This window comes from Neovison vison, chromosome 12, assembly GCF_020171115.1.
Source record: "Neovison vison isolate M4711 chromosome 12, ASM_NN_V1, whole genome shotgun sequence".
NCBI classification, from domain to species: domain Eukaryota; kingdom Metazoa; phylum Chordata; class Mammalia; order Carnivora; family Mustelidae; genus Neogale; species Neogale vison.
The window spans coordinates 34,195,391-34,210,214 of record NC_058102.1 but is presented as its reverse complement, the minus strand read 5'-3'; the positions used below and the strand labels follow the sequence as shown (position 1 = coordinate 34,210,214).

Below are 14,824 nucleotides of genomic sequence, written 5' to 3'. Positions count from 1 at the left end.
ATTATCACTCACACAGTGTCTTTTAGTGCCTGGCTTGTCACTAATATGCAATACATGGAAGCTAATGGTGGTTGACGATGGTGGTGATTACAGGAAGATATACTCTAATGTGCTGCTTGATCCATATCCATCACAAGCATTAAAGTTTAAATATAAATATTGGTCTTATATTATTACATATTATTACAACATATTATTGTTGTTAAAAACATGTGGCTATCTATAGTAAATTAACAACTGTCAATTAATGAGTAGAAACTAACCATGTATTGCCCCATATATAGACTTAGGTTGTTTTCTATGAGTATTCTTCTTTTTTTTTTTTTTTTAACGAGTATCCTATTCTCTGAATACTCAAGCTATTCAGAGATACTTCACCCTCAATTATTTCCATGAGGATGAATTTTACTGTGACATTTCTTGGTTCAGGAAGCTAAGACAGTCCATTCCACGTGACTTTTCCTTTAGAGAATTAAGAGAGTACTATTAGAGTTGGCCATTTTGTATCAAACATTAAAGAACTAATGAATTAATGGAGAGGGGGAAAAAACGTTCTTTAATATATGGTACGACCATTTTAAGATATGATGAAGGTATCCTAGATGAAAACATATTTACACAGAACATGTTAGATTGGTATGGCCCATTAAACAACCCATAGATTTTACTCATTTTATCCTCTTCATTTTTCTTTAAATGGCTCTGTGTTTATTACAAAGGATGATGGAAAACGATGGTGATGATGATGATACAAAGCTCAAGGAAGAAATAGAAGCTGAATTGGATAAAATCAGCATTTCTTCATTAGAAAAAGATGATGTTGATAGTGATTCAAAATCAGACATCCAGAGTGATGATAGTGATACAGTAAGTGTTAAATGCTGGGCTTTTAAGATCCTGACTGGAGTAAACTTTGTAGGAGAAATATTACTTTGCTCAGTTTTCTTGACATTGTTATCTCATTTTTTAACTTTAGGATCACTTTTAAGCAATGTGCATTGTTAGATATTTAAAAATAAAAAGTACATTGAAGATACAAGTCACTTATAATTTCACATGTATATATGTGCATTTTTTGCAATATTGGTATTATACATAGAACTATTTATTTGTATCCTTTTTAAACTTAAATCACGAGTTTTTTAATGTTATTAGAGATACATGAAAAGCAAAGTTTATGTGGAGTCTTTATACCTATAGAAATACTTATTTTTTGGAAATCAAATTTATTATCTTTTCACTTGTGTATTTCCCCCAATGTTTATATGATTAGAAAATTTATTCACAGGAGCACCTGGGTGGCTCAGTGGGTTAAAGCCTCTGCTTCGGCTCAGGTCACTACCTTTTCATGATCTCAGGATCCTGGGATCGAGCCCCGCATTGGGCTCTCTGCTCCGCGGGGAGCCTGCTTCCACCTCTCTCTCTGCCTGCCTCTCTGCCTACTTGTGATCTCTGTCTGTCAAATAAATAAATAAAATCTTAAAAAAATGTATTCACAGATTCATTCTTTTGCATCAAAATCCTTAAACTAATGGGAATTTATTTTCAAATATATAATGTAGATCTAAATAGAAATTTTCCTGCATATATTTAGTTAATATTATTAATGTCATTTGATGAATAATCTACCTCTTCTTAATTGATTTGTCTTATTTTTTGTATATGTTTAGTTGTTATACATATAATCTATCCAAGGCACTCTATTCTTTTCCATTATTCTGTTACTTTTTCTCCTATTGTAGTTTTTTTATTATTAAGTATCAAACAGGTCAAATTCCTGGCTTTGCTTTTTCAAAATTTTCTCCACTAAACTTTTTCCCAAAGAAACTTCATTCATTAAGTTTTGAAGGATAATTATACTTTCATTTTTAATTAGGATACAATAACCTATATGTTACTTTTGGAAAGTTATAATTTGTATATTAATATGTCTTCTTATCCATAGCTAATTCAAGTGAGAATTTTGAAATTCTTCATTTAGATACGAAAGACAACAGAATCATGGATGTACTTCATAGTCACCTGAAAAGAAAAAGCAAATTTTAATCAAATATACTTGTTTGAACTGATTTACACATCTTGTTCAAAGTTTTGGTGTATGAAAACTTTTATGAAATTTTTGATACATAGTTTTAATAAATGATTTAACAGTTACTTTCATTTTTAAAAAAATTTTAGGATTTGGATGAATTACCTGAGTCTGTTCTTCACTGTATTAACATCATAAAGAATAAGAGCAAAACTGCAGAAGAGCTCATTCTTCAGGACTTGGAAGATACTGATGTTTTAAGTAAGTAGTTTTTTTTTTTTTTAAAGAATAGCTTTTATCTGCTTGGCAGATAAGTTTTCTGTAGTCATGATTAATTTATAATTTAGAAAAATATGCGACTTGAAGTTCTTAGCTGTTTGTTATATACATATATGTGCATTTCTCTCTACTATAATATCTGTAATATGCTGGATTGTTTAATTTAGTCCATTAATTTTTTTTCCTGACTATTTCCTTTATATGTCCAATAAATATTAGCCACCAACAGTTTGTTTTACTGGTCCTAATTAAATCCAGACACTATTACAGTTGATTCTTGAACAACACAGGTTTGAACTGCATACGTCATTTATGTGCAGATTTTTTACAGTACAGTATTATAAATGGATTTTCTCTTTCTTATGGTTTTCTTAATAGCATTTTCATTTGCTAACTTTATTGTATGAATACAGTATATAATATGTATAATATATAAAATATGCATTAATAGGCCATTTATATTATTAGTAAGCATTCTGGTCTATAGTAGGCTATTAGTAGGTGTGTTTTGGGGGATCAAAAGTTATATGCAGATTTTTGACTGCATGGGGGCTTGTCACTCTTAATCCCCATGTTGTTCAAGGGTCATCTTTACTTTGCATTAAGAAAAGAAAATGAGTCACAGGATATTTTAGAAGTATCAGTTTATACATTTTGGGGGGAGAAAAACACAATTTACATCAGAAGCCTAACAATTTTTATTTGCTTCAACTGAGCAAAATTACTTGTTGGAATTCTAAGAATAATAGAATGATCAAGGATTTAACTAGAATTAACCATGGCTTGGTTTATTATGAAAAATAGCAACAGCCTAAATGTTCAACAGACCTCAGTGTATCCAGCAACACCCACTGAAAAAGATGGCTTAGATAATATTTAATGGAATAAAAGTTTCCATGATATAATATATAAGATTATTATAAAGTTCAGTTCTATTTATGCAAATATTAGTATATATTACAATGTAGATATTAATAGATAGTCATTCAACAAATATTACTGTGTGAAAGGATCTGTTTCAGCCACTAAGAATATTACAGAGAACAAAATAGGCAAAGGTTCTGCTTTCCTATTCTAATGCTCCAGTGTAGGGAGACAGACTAGAAACAAATTAATATGTCATATTTTAATACTGATAACTTCAATAAAGTAAAAAATTTAAGATAGGTCATAGAGATTGGAGGTTGCTCTTTTAGATAGGATAAGTCAAGCAAGGCCTCTCTGAGGAGGTGATATTCGAGCAATGACTAAGAAGGAAAGCCACATGGATATCTCAGTGAATGAGGTGAGCCACATGGATATCTAGAGAGCCAGTGTTCTAGAAAGAAGGCTCTGTAAAGGTCAAGGCATTGATTGTATGGGGGTCAGATCATAGAGGGCTCTTATAAATCATGGTCTGGTCTTTGGATTCTACTCTGTGTATGTGAAGGTTTTTGAGTAAAGAGTGACAATTTCTGACACATTTTTGAGGTATTCATTCAGGTGATTGTGTAGAGAAGATAACCTGAGGTAGCAAGAGTATCTACTACAAGACTGTTGCCATAGTGTGGTTAGAGGGATGTCTTGGTGGCTCAGTCAGTTAAGCAACTGCATTTGGTTCAGATCATGATCCCAGGGTCCTGGGATGGAGTCCCACTTTGGGCTCCTTGCTCAGCATGGAGCCTGCTTCTTCCTCTGCCTGCCGCTCCCCCTGCTTGTGCTCTCTCTCACTCTCTCTGATAAATAAATAAAATCTTAAAAAAAATACTATAGTTAGGAATTAGAGTGATTGGAGTAGAAATGAAAAAGAGTCACATTCTAGAAATTATTTTTTAAAAAGATTTCATTTATGTATTTGACAGAGGTAGAGACAGCGAGAGAGAGAAGACAAGCAGGAAAGTGGGAGAGGGAGAAACAGGCTTCTCTCTGAGCAGGGAGCCTGATGCTGGACTCCATCTTAGGACCCTGGGATTAGGACCTGAGCTGAAGGCAGTTGCTTAATGACTGTGCCACCCAGACAACGCTCTAGAAATCATTTTTAAGGTAAAAAGAACCAAAAGTATTTATTGATGGATTGGAATGAGAGCAGGAGAGGAAACTGACTGCAAGATTTTTGTCCTGAGTGGGTGAATGGATATGTAAAGACTTACTCTATGTAGATGCTTCAAATTTTGTCAGTGATTATTTGTATTTGAGTTATAGGGAATATTAATGGTTTGTTTATGTATATTTATTAAAATTTATACAATGGAAATGTAACTATATTGGCAATTATATAGTTTAATTAAAGAAATGAAACACAATTATAGAAAATCAGTTACATGAAAGGTTGTGTAACTATAATTATAGCAGTGGTTTAGAAAATTATGAGATCTAACGTATAGTCCTGATCAAATAAGTATGATAGTCTCAATGAATAGGATGTTTTTCCAAGAAAATTCAGATGATCAAAATTGCTTGAAAACATGATTAAATCAATAATCTGGCAAGAAGGAGGAAAAAGTTTTCTTCTTAAATGTCATTAGAAATTAGTATGATTAAAAAAAGAAGAAAAAAGAAATGAGTATGATTTTACAGTTGAATCCTTACAATCCATCAAGGATCAACAAATCTGCAGGTTAAATAATAATATTTCATTTATAAAAACCTCCATACTTCAAATACAAAGCATAACACACACACACACACGAAACTAGAGGCTAATTTCACTTATGAATGTAGATATAATAGTTGGGGCTCTCAGTTGTAGACACAAACTACTTGAGCTGCTTTAGGCCAGAAGGGTTTTGGGGGTGTTTTTGTCTTTGTTTTTATGGGTAGAAGTTAGACATTTTGGTTATTTATTGCTGCAAAACAAACTGAGTGGTTTAAAATAACAATATGTTATTATCTCTTATGGTTCTGTGGGTTGACTGAACTTAGCTAGGCAATTCTTGCTTGGATTTCTGTGTGCATTCACAGTTGGGTGTTGAATAGGGACACTGTCATCTGAAGTTTTTAGTGGATTAGAATTCCAAGGGTGGTTCACTGAGATGCTTGTTGACTGATTCTAATTGTTGGGTGGGAGTTCAGCTGCGGCACCTGGAGGGCAGCTGGAGGCGCCTACCTGTAGTATCTCTCTATGACTTGCGTGGCACCTGGATTCTGAGGAGTTCCACGAACAAAATTCCAATAGACTAATGTGGAACCTTGTAAGACTTCTTATAACCTAGTTTCATATATCACACAACATCATTTCTACCACATCCTAGTGGTTACTCAGGGTCAGCCCAGTGTGGGAGGGAACTAAACACTATATGCACACCAGGAAGTGTGAAAGAGACATCTTTGAAGACTAGCTGTTCTAATGAATAACAGAATTGTTAATAGAATTGAAGAAAGACACTCTAGTCCGAGCATCCAAAGTGTAAAAAATACACACACACACACACACACACGTATCGTTAAACTGGGTTGCAGAAAGACTGCTGTATGATATAATTAAGGTATTTGGAGATGTTATAAAAAATAAAAAAAATTAAAAAAAAAAGATATTTGGAGATGTTGATCTTCTACTACACACTCCTATCTTCAACCCAGAGCTCCCTCTATCATAGTCTCATCCAGAAAAATGAAAATCTTGCTCCTTGTCTCTCTTCACACATGGTATTTTTATGGAAATAAAGACATGCAAATATATCAATTGACAGAACCTTAATCACCCTCAGAAACCCGCTTCAAAGGAATCTGGAGAATGTTATTTTTGCTTTGTTAGCCCCTCACATGGGAAAGCAGGCTGCTGAGACTGAATAAGTGTTGAAGAAGAAAATTTGTAATGTCTGGCAAAATAGGTGTGAGTAGTTAGTTAACCAGCAAAACAATCATTTGTGAACAATAGTTTACTATTAATAAAGTGTACCACGATAGAACATATTAGCTGAAAAAGGACAAAAAATTAACTGCATCTGTACAGATGATAAAAGGACAATAAAATTAAAAAAACTCACAAAGTCAGAAATGAAAGCTCACTTCACTCATATCAGTAATTATAATCTTTTAATTTTATTTTTATTTATTTATTTAGTAGATTTTATTCATTTATTTGACAGACAGAGATCACAAGTAGGCAGACAGGCAGGCAGAGACAGGAGAAAGCAGGCTCCCCGTGGAGCAGAGAGCCTGATGCGGGGCTGGATCCCAGGACCCCAGGACTCCAGGACCCCAGGACCAGGACCCGAGCCAAAGGCAGAGGCTTTAACCCACTGAGCCACCTAGGCGCCCCTATAATCTTTTAAACTAATACCTTTCTTAAAGTGTGTTTAGTATCTTCTGTAAGGTTATAGTGCTAGTTTGTGGCAGTAGAATCGAAACTTTATTGATTTCTAATCAAGGTGTCACTGCAGCATCAAACTCAGCATTACACTGTGTACATAGAAAACAGACTTCAGTCTAGAAAGAGAGGGTTTTATAAATTTATTACTTTTATTTTTAGAACAAAAATTACAGATTCCCTCTGTTCTTTATTTTTCATTATTTTCCTATTGTTTTGAGTCACTGATCAAGAATATACTATGATGGAATTTGAGATTAAAGGATAATAAAATGGGTTTGAGATTTAAACGTGTTTTGTCCTGCTCTAATATTTAAATTTATAATATTTTTTCTTTCTCTAGGCTATAGTTATGGAGTGGTTCCTAGTAATCACATGCATTTAAGGATAGAATTATCAACTGAACATAAAGAACATCCAGAACAGTTAATAAAGGTATCTGATCAATATTTGACTGAAAGTACTCAATATTACAGTTAGATATTTTTTACCTTTCCTTCTTACGAAGGACGATAGTTCACTGATTTAAAGTTCAGTGGTAGGGAAACCTGGGTGGCACAGTCCTTTAAGCGTCCAACTCTTGGTGACTCTTGGTTTTGGCCTAGGTCATGATTTCAGGGTTTTGGGATCAAGGCCCACGTCAGCACAGAGTCTACTTAAGATTCTTTTTCCCTCTCCTTCTGCCTGTCCCTATAGTGTGTGCACTCTCTCTCTCTCCCTCTCTCTCAATTAAATAAATCTTTTAAAAAAAGTAAAGATGTAATCTGCCAATTAGAACTTAAAAATTTAATTGTTTTTGGCTTTATGTTTTCTTCTTGCTTATAATATATAAAAATTCAAATTTCAATTTTAAAAAAATATTAGAAATAGTAATTTGAATCATCAGTAATTGGGAATTTAAAATGCATGTAGCTAAAACAGTAGAACCATACTATGTGATATTTTTTCCCTAAAAACTCCAAGAAAAACAATGAATATAATGTTGATTATTCTGCTTAGGAATGTACTGTGTTCCAGCAGAGACTTTATATATCCAATGGAAATTTTAAATGTGGAACATCTTATGTTAGTTTTAAAAAAAAGATAAAATATAAAAATTTCCTAAATTTTTTAGGGGAGAGCCTGGCAATTTTGATTAAAAACTCCAGAAATACATTTGAGAAATTTCTTCTACAGTTTTAGCATTTTGAATGCTTATTTTACCTAACTATCTCTGATTTTACCTAACTCTAATCTGCTCCCTAAGATGTTTAATGTAATTTGAAAATTGCTCATATATATATGTGTCTCTTACTCTCTTTTTTGGTAATTAACTTGAAATATTAATTTTGAATTATCATACTGCTACTTCATTGAAATAGATATCCTATATCTTTCCAACTAGAATATGGTAGAAGGCTAATTATGGTAAAGTATTCATAAACATTATGACTTTTGCATAATTCAGGTTAAAGTGGAGAATAGTTCCATTTTTTAAACATGCTGAAAGTATTAGCTGTTTGTAGATGTGAGCATTCACTGTAGTTAAGAAATATAGAAATTCATTAAGAAGAAAGTAAACATTAGAAGAAACATTGGGAAATAATTTTCAAGAAATTTTTTTGCTTTCGAGTGTAGTTGACACACAGTGTTACATTAGCTTCAACTACACAGCATGATAATAAAACATCTCTATGTATCATTCTCTGCTCACTACAAGTGTATCTGCCATCTGTCACCATACAAAGCTATTACAGTCTCATTGACTATGTTCCTAATGTTGTACCTTTTATTCCCATGATTTATTCATTCCACAGATTTTCAAGGAGTTTATTTGAGTATTGTGGATAAATAGAGGAGAATGATTAGAATTCTGAAAAACAAGGAGGATAAAATACAGTCTGCTTGCATGGGAATACAATTTTTAGTGTGCTGTAGGATTGTATTTGAGAGAGATTGAAAGTAAATAAAGTTCTGGATTTGTGTATATATAGCTTGATAAATTGTTAAAAATGATTGCTTTACTTTTTCTTTAATTATTGGTATTCTTTAACCTTTTAGATGTTGTCTGAAATAGAAAAAGAAGAATTTCTGAGGAATAAAACCCATTGTGGTGGTCCTGATTCTATTCCAGAGCCTGATCCTCATGATTTACCTGTGGATAAACATGTTTTGCCAGGTATGCTAAATTGCTCAATGATATTTTTGATAATTTTTATGTGATTGACCATAGTTCTCTGAAGAAAATTTAGACAGTTTTCTTTTGACATTTAGAAAAGTACAATCATGCTATTTGAAAATTATTATGCCTTTACTGTACTTACTTAATTTCATATTTTCATAGTTTTTTATGCCTCCTAAATTAACTTGATTTAAACATATTTAAATTTTCCATCTATATATTTGACTGAAATAGATATATCCAGCCTTGATTTTTTTTTTAAATTTATTTATTTATTTTAGAGAAAGTCAGAGAGAGAGAGAGAGAGTGAGTAGGGGGAGCAGCAGGGGGAGAGAGAGAGAGAAGCAGACTCCCTGCTGAGTGGGAAACCCAATGTGGGGCTTGATCCTAGGACCCTGAGATTATGACATGAGCCCCAAATCAAAGAGTCGGAAGCTTAATGGACCGATCCACCCAGGTGCCCCCAGCCTTGGATTTTTAAGTATCCTTTAACTATATTCTTTTAACTGGTGTACACACATACATGCACACACACACACACATATACATTATGTTTTTATATTAAGTTTTGTGGTATAGTTAAGGCAAGTTTTGTGATTTCTTTATTAACTGAAATGGAACTTCCTTGCATATGACAGCAATAGGATTTTTAATGTATAGTCTAAAATACCTATTTTTGGATATTATCCCTTTTATTTTCGTAATACATTGACCTTATTTCTTCATTTCAAAACTACTTTCATATTCTATGTTAGGTCAGTTTTGAGGGGCTTGCTTTTAAGAATAATAATGTTTCTCTTCATGAATACAGATGATGCTGATATAAATTTTGGATACTGTGAAGTGGAAGAAAGATGTAGGCAGTCTTTTGAGGCTTGGCAAGAGAAACAGAAAGAACTGGAAGACCAGGAGAAAGAAACTCTCAAAGCTCAAAGGGATAGAGAAAAAAAGCAATTTCAAGAAGAAGAAGAAAAGAGACATTGCTGGATGAAACAATTTGAAGTTGAAAAAAAGAAATTAGAAAATATTCAGAAGGTAAAGTATTTTTTAAAGTTTTGTTTTTGTTTTTCATACATTCTTTCTTTTTAACTTTTTAAAATTTAAATCCAATTAACATACACTGTATTATTAGTTTCAGAGGTAGAATTTAGTGATTCATCAGTTGCATAACACCCAGTGCTAATGCCCGTCACCCAATGACCTCTTCTGCCCCCCACCTACCCTCTAGCAGTTTTTTCCTATAGTTAAGAGGATTTTATGGCTTTCCTTTCTCTCTGTTTTCATCTTATTTTATTTTTCCTTCCCTTCTCCTATATTCATCTGTTTTGTTTCTTAAATTCCACATATGAGTTAAATCATATGGTATTTGTCTTTCTCTGATTGACTTATTTCACTTAGTATAATACCCTCTAGTTCCATGCATGTTGTTGCAAATGGCAAGATTTCATTCTTTTCCAAGGTTGAGTAATATTCTTTTATATATGTATTTATATCTCATCTTCTTTATCCATTCATCAGTCGATGGATATCTGGGCTCTTGATACATTTTTTGAATCAGTAACTACTTCTGAATAGTACTGATCCTTTTAGATTATGGTGTGGATTGAGCTCTGTTCTATGGGATTTAGGTGTTCTTGATAATTGAAGCCATTGACTGTGGTAACAGTATTTACTATGGACTTCTTGATTAGTTTTCCTTAAATTTATGCATTCAAAATTTAAAAAATAGTTTATTATATACGTTAATTTAATTTATTTAAAAATTTATTAAAATTAATTGAAATCTCAGATGCTGCTTTGGATCTTGGGAGCCCCCTGGGGTCAATGAAGTTACAGATTGTCCTAGAAGGGTTGATATTTACAACATAAATGTTGCTTTTTCATATACTAATCATGCAAGAAAGCAACAAAATTTTCCTGATCATGAAATGTCTTTGCTATGGGGTCTACTGTATAACAATTATATAAAACATATTTGGTTATAGTGGTTCATCCATGTAGGTAATAGTCTGTGCCTTGTTCCCATAACTGAGCTAATTCCTGAGATTAGAAATTTTTTGGTGTGAAGGAGTTTTGTGTTGTTTTTGTTTTGTTGTCTGTTTCCTCCTAACCCCACCCCAGGAGATCCGTATGCTTAGGTCATGGTAGTGGTATATTGAGAAACTGGAGAATTTTTAGGACCCTACTTTATGACCATCAGGATCGTTAGAATGTATAGATAATAATCAGAACTGACTTCTCTGTCTTACATTACTAAAATTGACCTGCATATTACCATACTTACTGATTTTGAGAGTTACATATAGAGAATGTTGATATGTGGTCACTTGGGCAGTTCAGTGTGTTCTAGCCTTCCATGTTGAGTACACTGCATTTCCTGATTATAGAAAATAAATTTAAAGCAATTATAATGTATACTCAGTATGGCTGTGGCTTTTTCTAATAATGTGAACTATGGATCCTTAGCTTTCCTTTGCACAGAATTTTTTTGGGTCATTTCCAAAAGTCAGTATCTTTATTCTAGGATAGGCTTTAGTATAATTTAGATTATAGGAGTAGTGTTTGTAATCTTATGTTGAAATGCATCATTGCTGTTGATTGTTAGTGGTGTTTTCAGATTTAGAAAACATCTGACTTTTAAATTCTGTTTACCCAAATTGTCATATTTAATTGTTTTAAAACAAAAAATTTATTGACTGCCTCAATGGGAAAGCATTCAGCTATGTACTTCAATGACACAAAAGAGATCTGACATCTGGGCCCCCACCTTCAAAGAATTCCAGCTTAGTTTCTGAAAGTAATTTGTGCTTTATCATAAGATTATAGTTTAAAATATTTTAATGAATTCCCAAATGTATACTTTGTTATGCCTTGGGGCTTAAAACTTTTCCAATGAGACCATGCCATAATTTTAAAAAGATGCATTGTAAATATGTAATTTACTTACTTTGAGTAGTTGTTTTCTGTGTCCTTTGTTAGCTGTTGGGGGAATGAAATAGGAAGCTATTGTAAATTTCTTTCCTTAAGAGTTCCACCCAGTTTCTCCTTCCTCATTATGGGCAAATGATCACATTATATTTTTGCATGAATTACAAACTTCCTCTTCCTAATCCTATATCTAGTTTGTACCAACCTCTGTATTCATCCTACCTTTTTTCCTTGTCTTTTCTCTACACTCAGTAGGAAATATTTCTTCACTAAAAGTTAGGTTTCCCTGCTCTGCTCTATAATATTTTTCAGTTTACCCCTGCTTTTTTGTTTTATAGTTTTACCTTGTATGCTGAAACACCCCATCAACTTCCTCCTTTCTTATTGTTTATAAGCATGTTCAGTTTTCTCCCATCTTAGAAATAAAACAAAAGAAAAACTACAAGATCACTTTTGTTCATATGTCTCATTTTAGCTTCTCTTTAGCTCTACTTATCATGGTAAGGCTTCTTAAAGAGTAGTCTTGTTATATTTATGTCTTCATCTCTCACTGAATCCTAAAACTACGAGGCGTATATCACCATCACCCCATCAAATAAAACGACTTGCAACAAAAATAACCAATGACTTTTTTTTTTAAATTAAAAAAAAAAAAAAAGATTATTTATTTATTTATTTATTTGACAGTCAGAAATCACAAGTAGGCAGAGAGGCAGATAGAGAGAGAGGGGGAACCAGGCTTCTTGCTGAACAGAGAGCCTGATGTGGGGCTCTATCCCAGGACCCTGAAATCATGACCTGAGCCGAAGGCAGAGGCTTAACCCACTGAGCCACCCAGGTGCCCAATAACCAATGACTTCTAAGTTTCCATATTCACAGTTTGATTTTCAGTTCTTATAATGGCCTCTGTAGCATTTTATGCCAGTAAAAATTTGATTGTTGACCATTTCTTTCTTTCTTTCTTCTTCTTCTTTTTTTTTTTTAAGATTTTATTTATTTATTTGACAGACAGAGATCACAAGTAGGCAGAGGCAGGCAGAGAGAGAGGGAGAGAAGCAGGCTCCCTGTTGAGCAGAGAGCTAGATGTGGGGCTTGACCCCAGGACCCTGGGACCAGGACCTGAGCTGAAGGCAGAGGCTTTAACCCACTGAGCCACCCAGGCACTCCTGATTGTTGACCATTTCTCTCTTCCTTGACTTCCGTGGGATCACACCTCCTTGAATCTATTCTTACATGTTTGGCAATTCCTCCTTTATGTGCGTGTTAGCCTTCTCTGTCTCTTTCTCTCTCTTCTTGAATATAGTACGACCAAGGATTTCTTCCTTTGTCCTTTTTTTTTTTTTTCTATACATTCTCTCTTGATAATGTCATTCATAACTGTTCAGAAACAAATTTATATTCATAACAAAAAAGAAAAATGAACTATGTAACTCTCCTACAGATACTTTACACTCAGAGCTTAATGTGTCTGAAACTGAAGGCATTATCTCTAAGTTGTGCTTCTCCTCTTGTATTCATCATTTTGATGATCTAGACTGTCAACATAGTCTAAGCTAGAAAGATAAGGATCATCTTTGACTCTTCCTTCTCTTTATTATCCTCTTCCCTCTAATAGTTATATTATCCATTTTCTCATCCACCCACCTATCTGCTGTTACTCTGTAGTCCAGGGTGTCCTAATGTCTAGCTTGGCATATTCACTAAATTTGCCAATTATCTCTGTACTTTTGGTCTTGTATTCCACAAACCCATTCACCATAGTGCTGCCAGGAGGGCTTTTTAAAGTTATTTCTCTGCCTAATTCTCATTGTAAAGATTATATCCAAAGAAAGATTCCCAGTTCCTTTATTTCTGGACACTTGGCAGTTTGTAGCAATTTCATGTTTACATTGTTTTTGTATTTTTCTCACTTCCATCACCCTCTACAGAAGGCCCTCCTTGCTGCTTACATGGACTTCTCTAATACCTACCTCTTTGATCTCTTTAGTGACTCCTTGGCTTTTTGTCTTTAATGTAACCTTTTAATTTTCCTAAAATCAGAGCTACATTTTCCTAATTGGAAAACATTTAATAAATGCCTTCATATATCAGTCTTCTATATGAAACTCTTCATAATCTTCTTTTTAATTATAATGCCTATTTCTACAGTGGTCCTTTATAGTCTTCTCTTGATAAATTTATTCTGCTAAATTTGAGGTAATATGTGAACTTACAATTGCATTCCCATATTAAAGGTAAAATTTTAGAGGAAAGGGATTCTATTTTACTGATCTTGCTTATTCTACAGAGCCTTTTTTTTTTTTTTTAAGATTTTATTTATTTATTTGACAGAGAGAGATCACAGTAGGCAGAGAGGCAGGCAGAGAGAGGGGAAGGGAAGCAGGCCCCCGCTGAGCAGAGAGCCCGACGCGGGACTCGATCCCAGGACCCTGAGATCATGACCTGAGCCGAAGGCAGCGGCTTAACCCACTGAGCCACCCAGGCGCCCCTTATTCTACAGAGCCTTAACAAAATAGATGCTAATCAAGAAAATCATTATCCACTGAACTGATAGATTATGTGAATTAAATGGGGTGGTATGGAGAAAAAAAATTGTAATATAAAACTCATCTTGCAAACACTATTATTTGTGGGTTTTGCATTATCCAAGAGCATATCTAGCCAATGCATTTTATTATGTGAATAAACATACTCAGATAAATAAAACAACTTACCCAGGTTACAAACATCTTTATGTGCTTAAAATGGGAACCCTAGGTATCATTTATGTGATACTTTAGGTTGAGATTAAGGTTGTTGTCCCAGTACTAATAACAGAGTATCATTGGGTGAGTTGTTATCTTTAACTATTATTTTTAAATATTGGTTGTCAGAATCAAATATAATGAACATAATATTTTTTGATATTTGAATATAATAACTCAGTATTACCATATGTTCAGCAAGAACAGGACAAGATGAATGATGAACTCCATAAAGAAGAGAAAATGTGGAAAGAGAAGTTTAAAAAGCACGAGGTAACTATTTCTTGTTCTTAATCATTACAATAATCATTCTTCATTTGAAATAGATTATTATACTTGAAATGGACATAATATTGCCCGTCTGATATAGGATTTAATTTGCTAAAGCTTTAAAT

The 14,824-nt window shown here is 33.4% G+C and overlaps 1 protein-coding gene across 1 annotated transcript in view; it reads left to right on the top strand.

Moving 5' to 3' along the window:
- Nucleotides 1-720: 720 nt before the first annotated feature.
- LRRIQ1 (leucine rich repeats and IQ motif containing 1) overlaps nt 721-14,824 on the top strand; it is a 195,320-nt gene continuing 181,216 nt past the window's right edge. Inside the window, exons 1-6 of the mRNA XM_044228184.1 lie at nt 721-867; nt 2,179-2,290; nt 6,940-7,031; nt 8,637-8,754; nt 9,569-9,792; nt 14,628-14,702. Coding sequence (XP_044084119.1) covers nt 721-867; nt 2,179-2,290; nt 6,940-7,031; nt 8,637-8,754; nt 9,569-9,792; nt 14,628-14,702 — 768 coding nt within the window. The remainder of the gene's footprint in view (nt 868-2,178; nt 2,291-6,939; nt 7,032-8,636; nt 8,755-9,568; nt 9,793-14,627; nt 14,703-14,824) is intronic.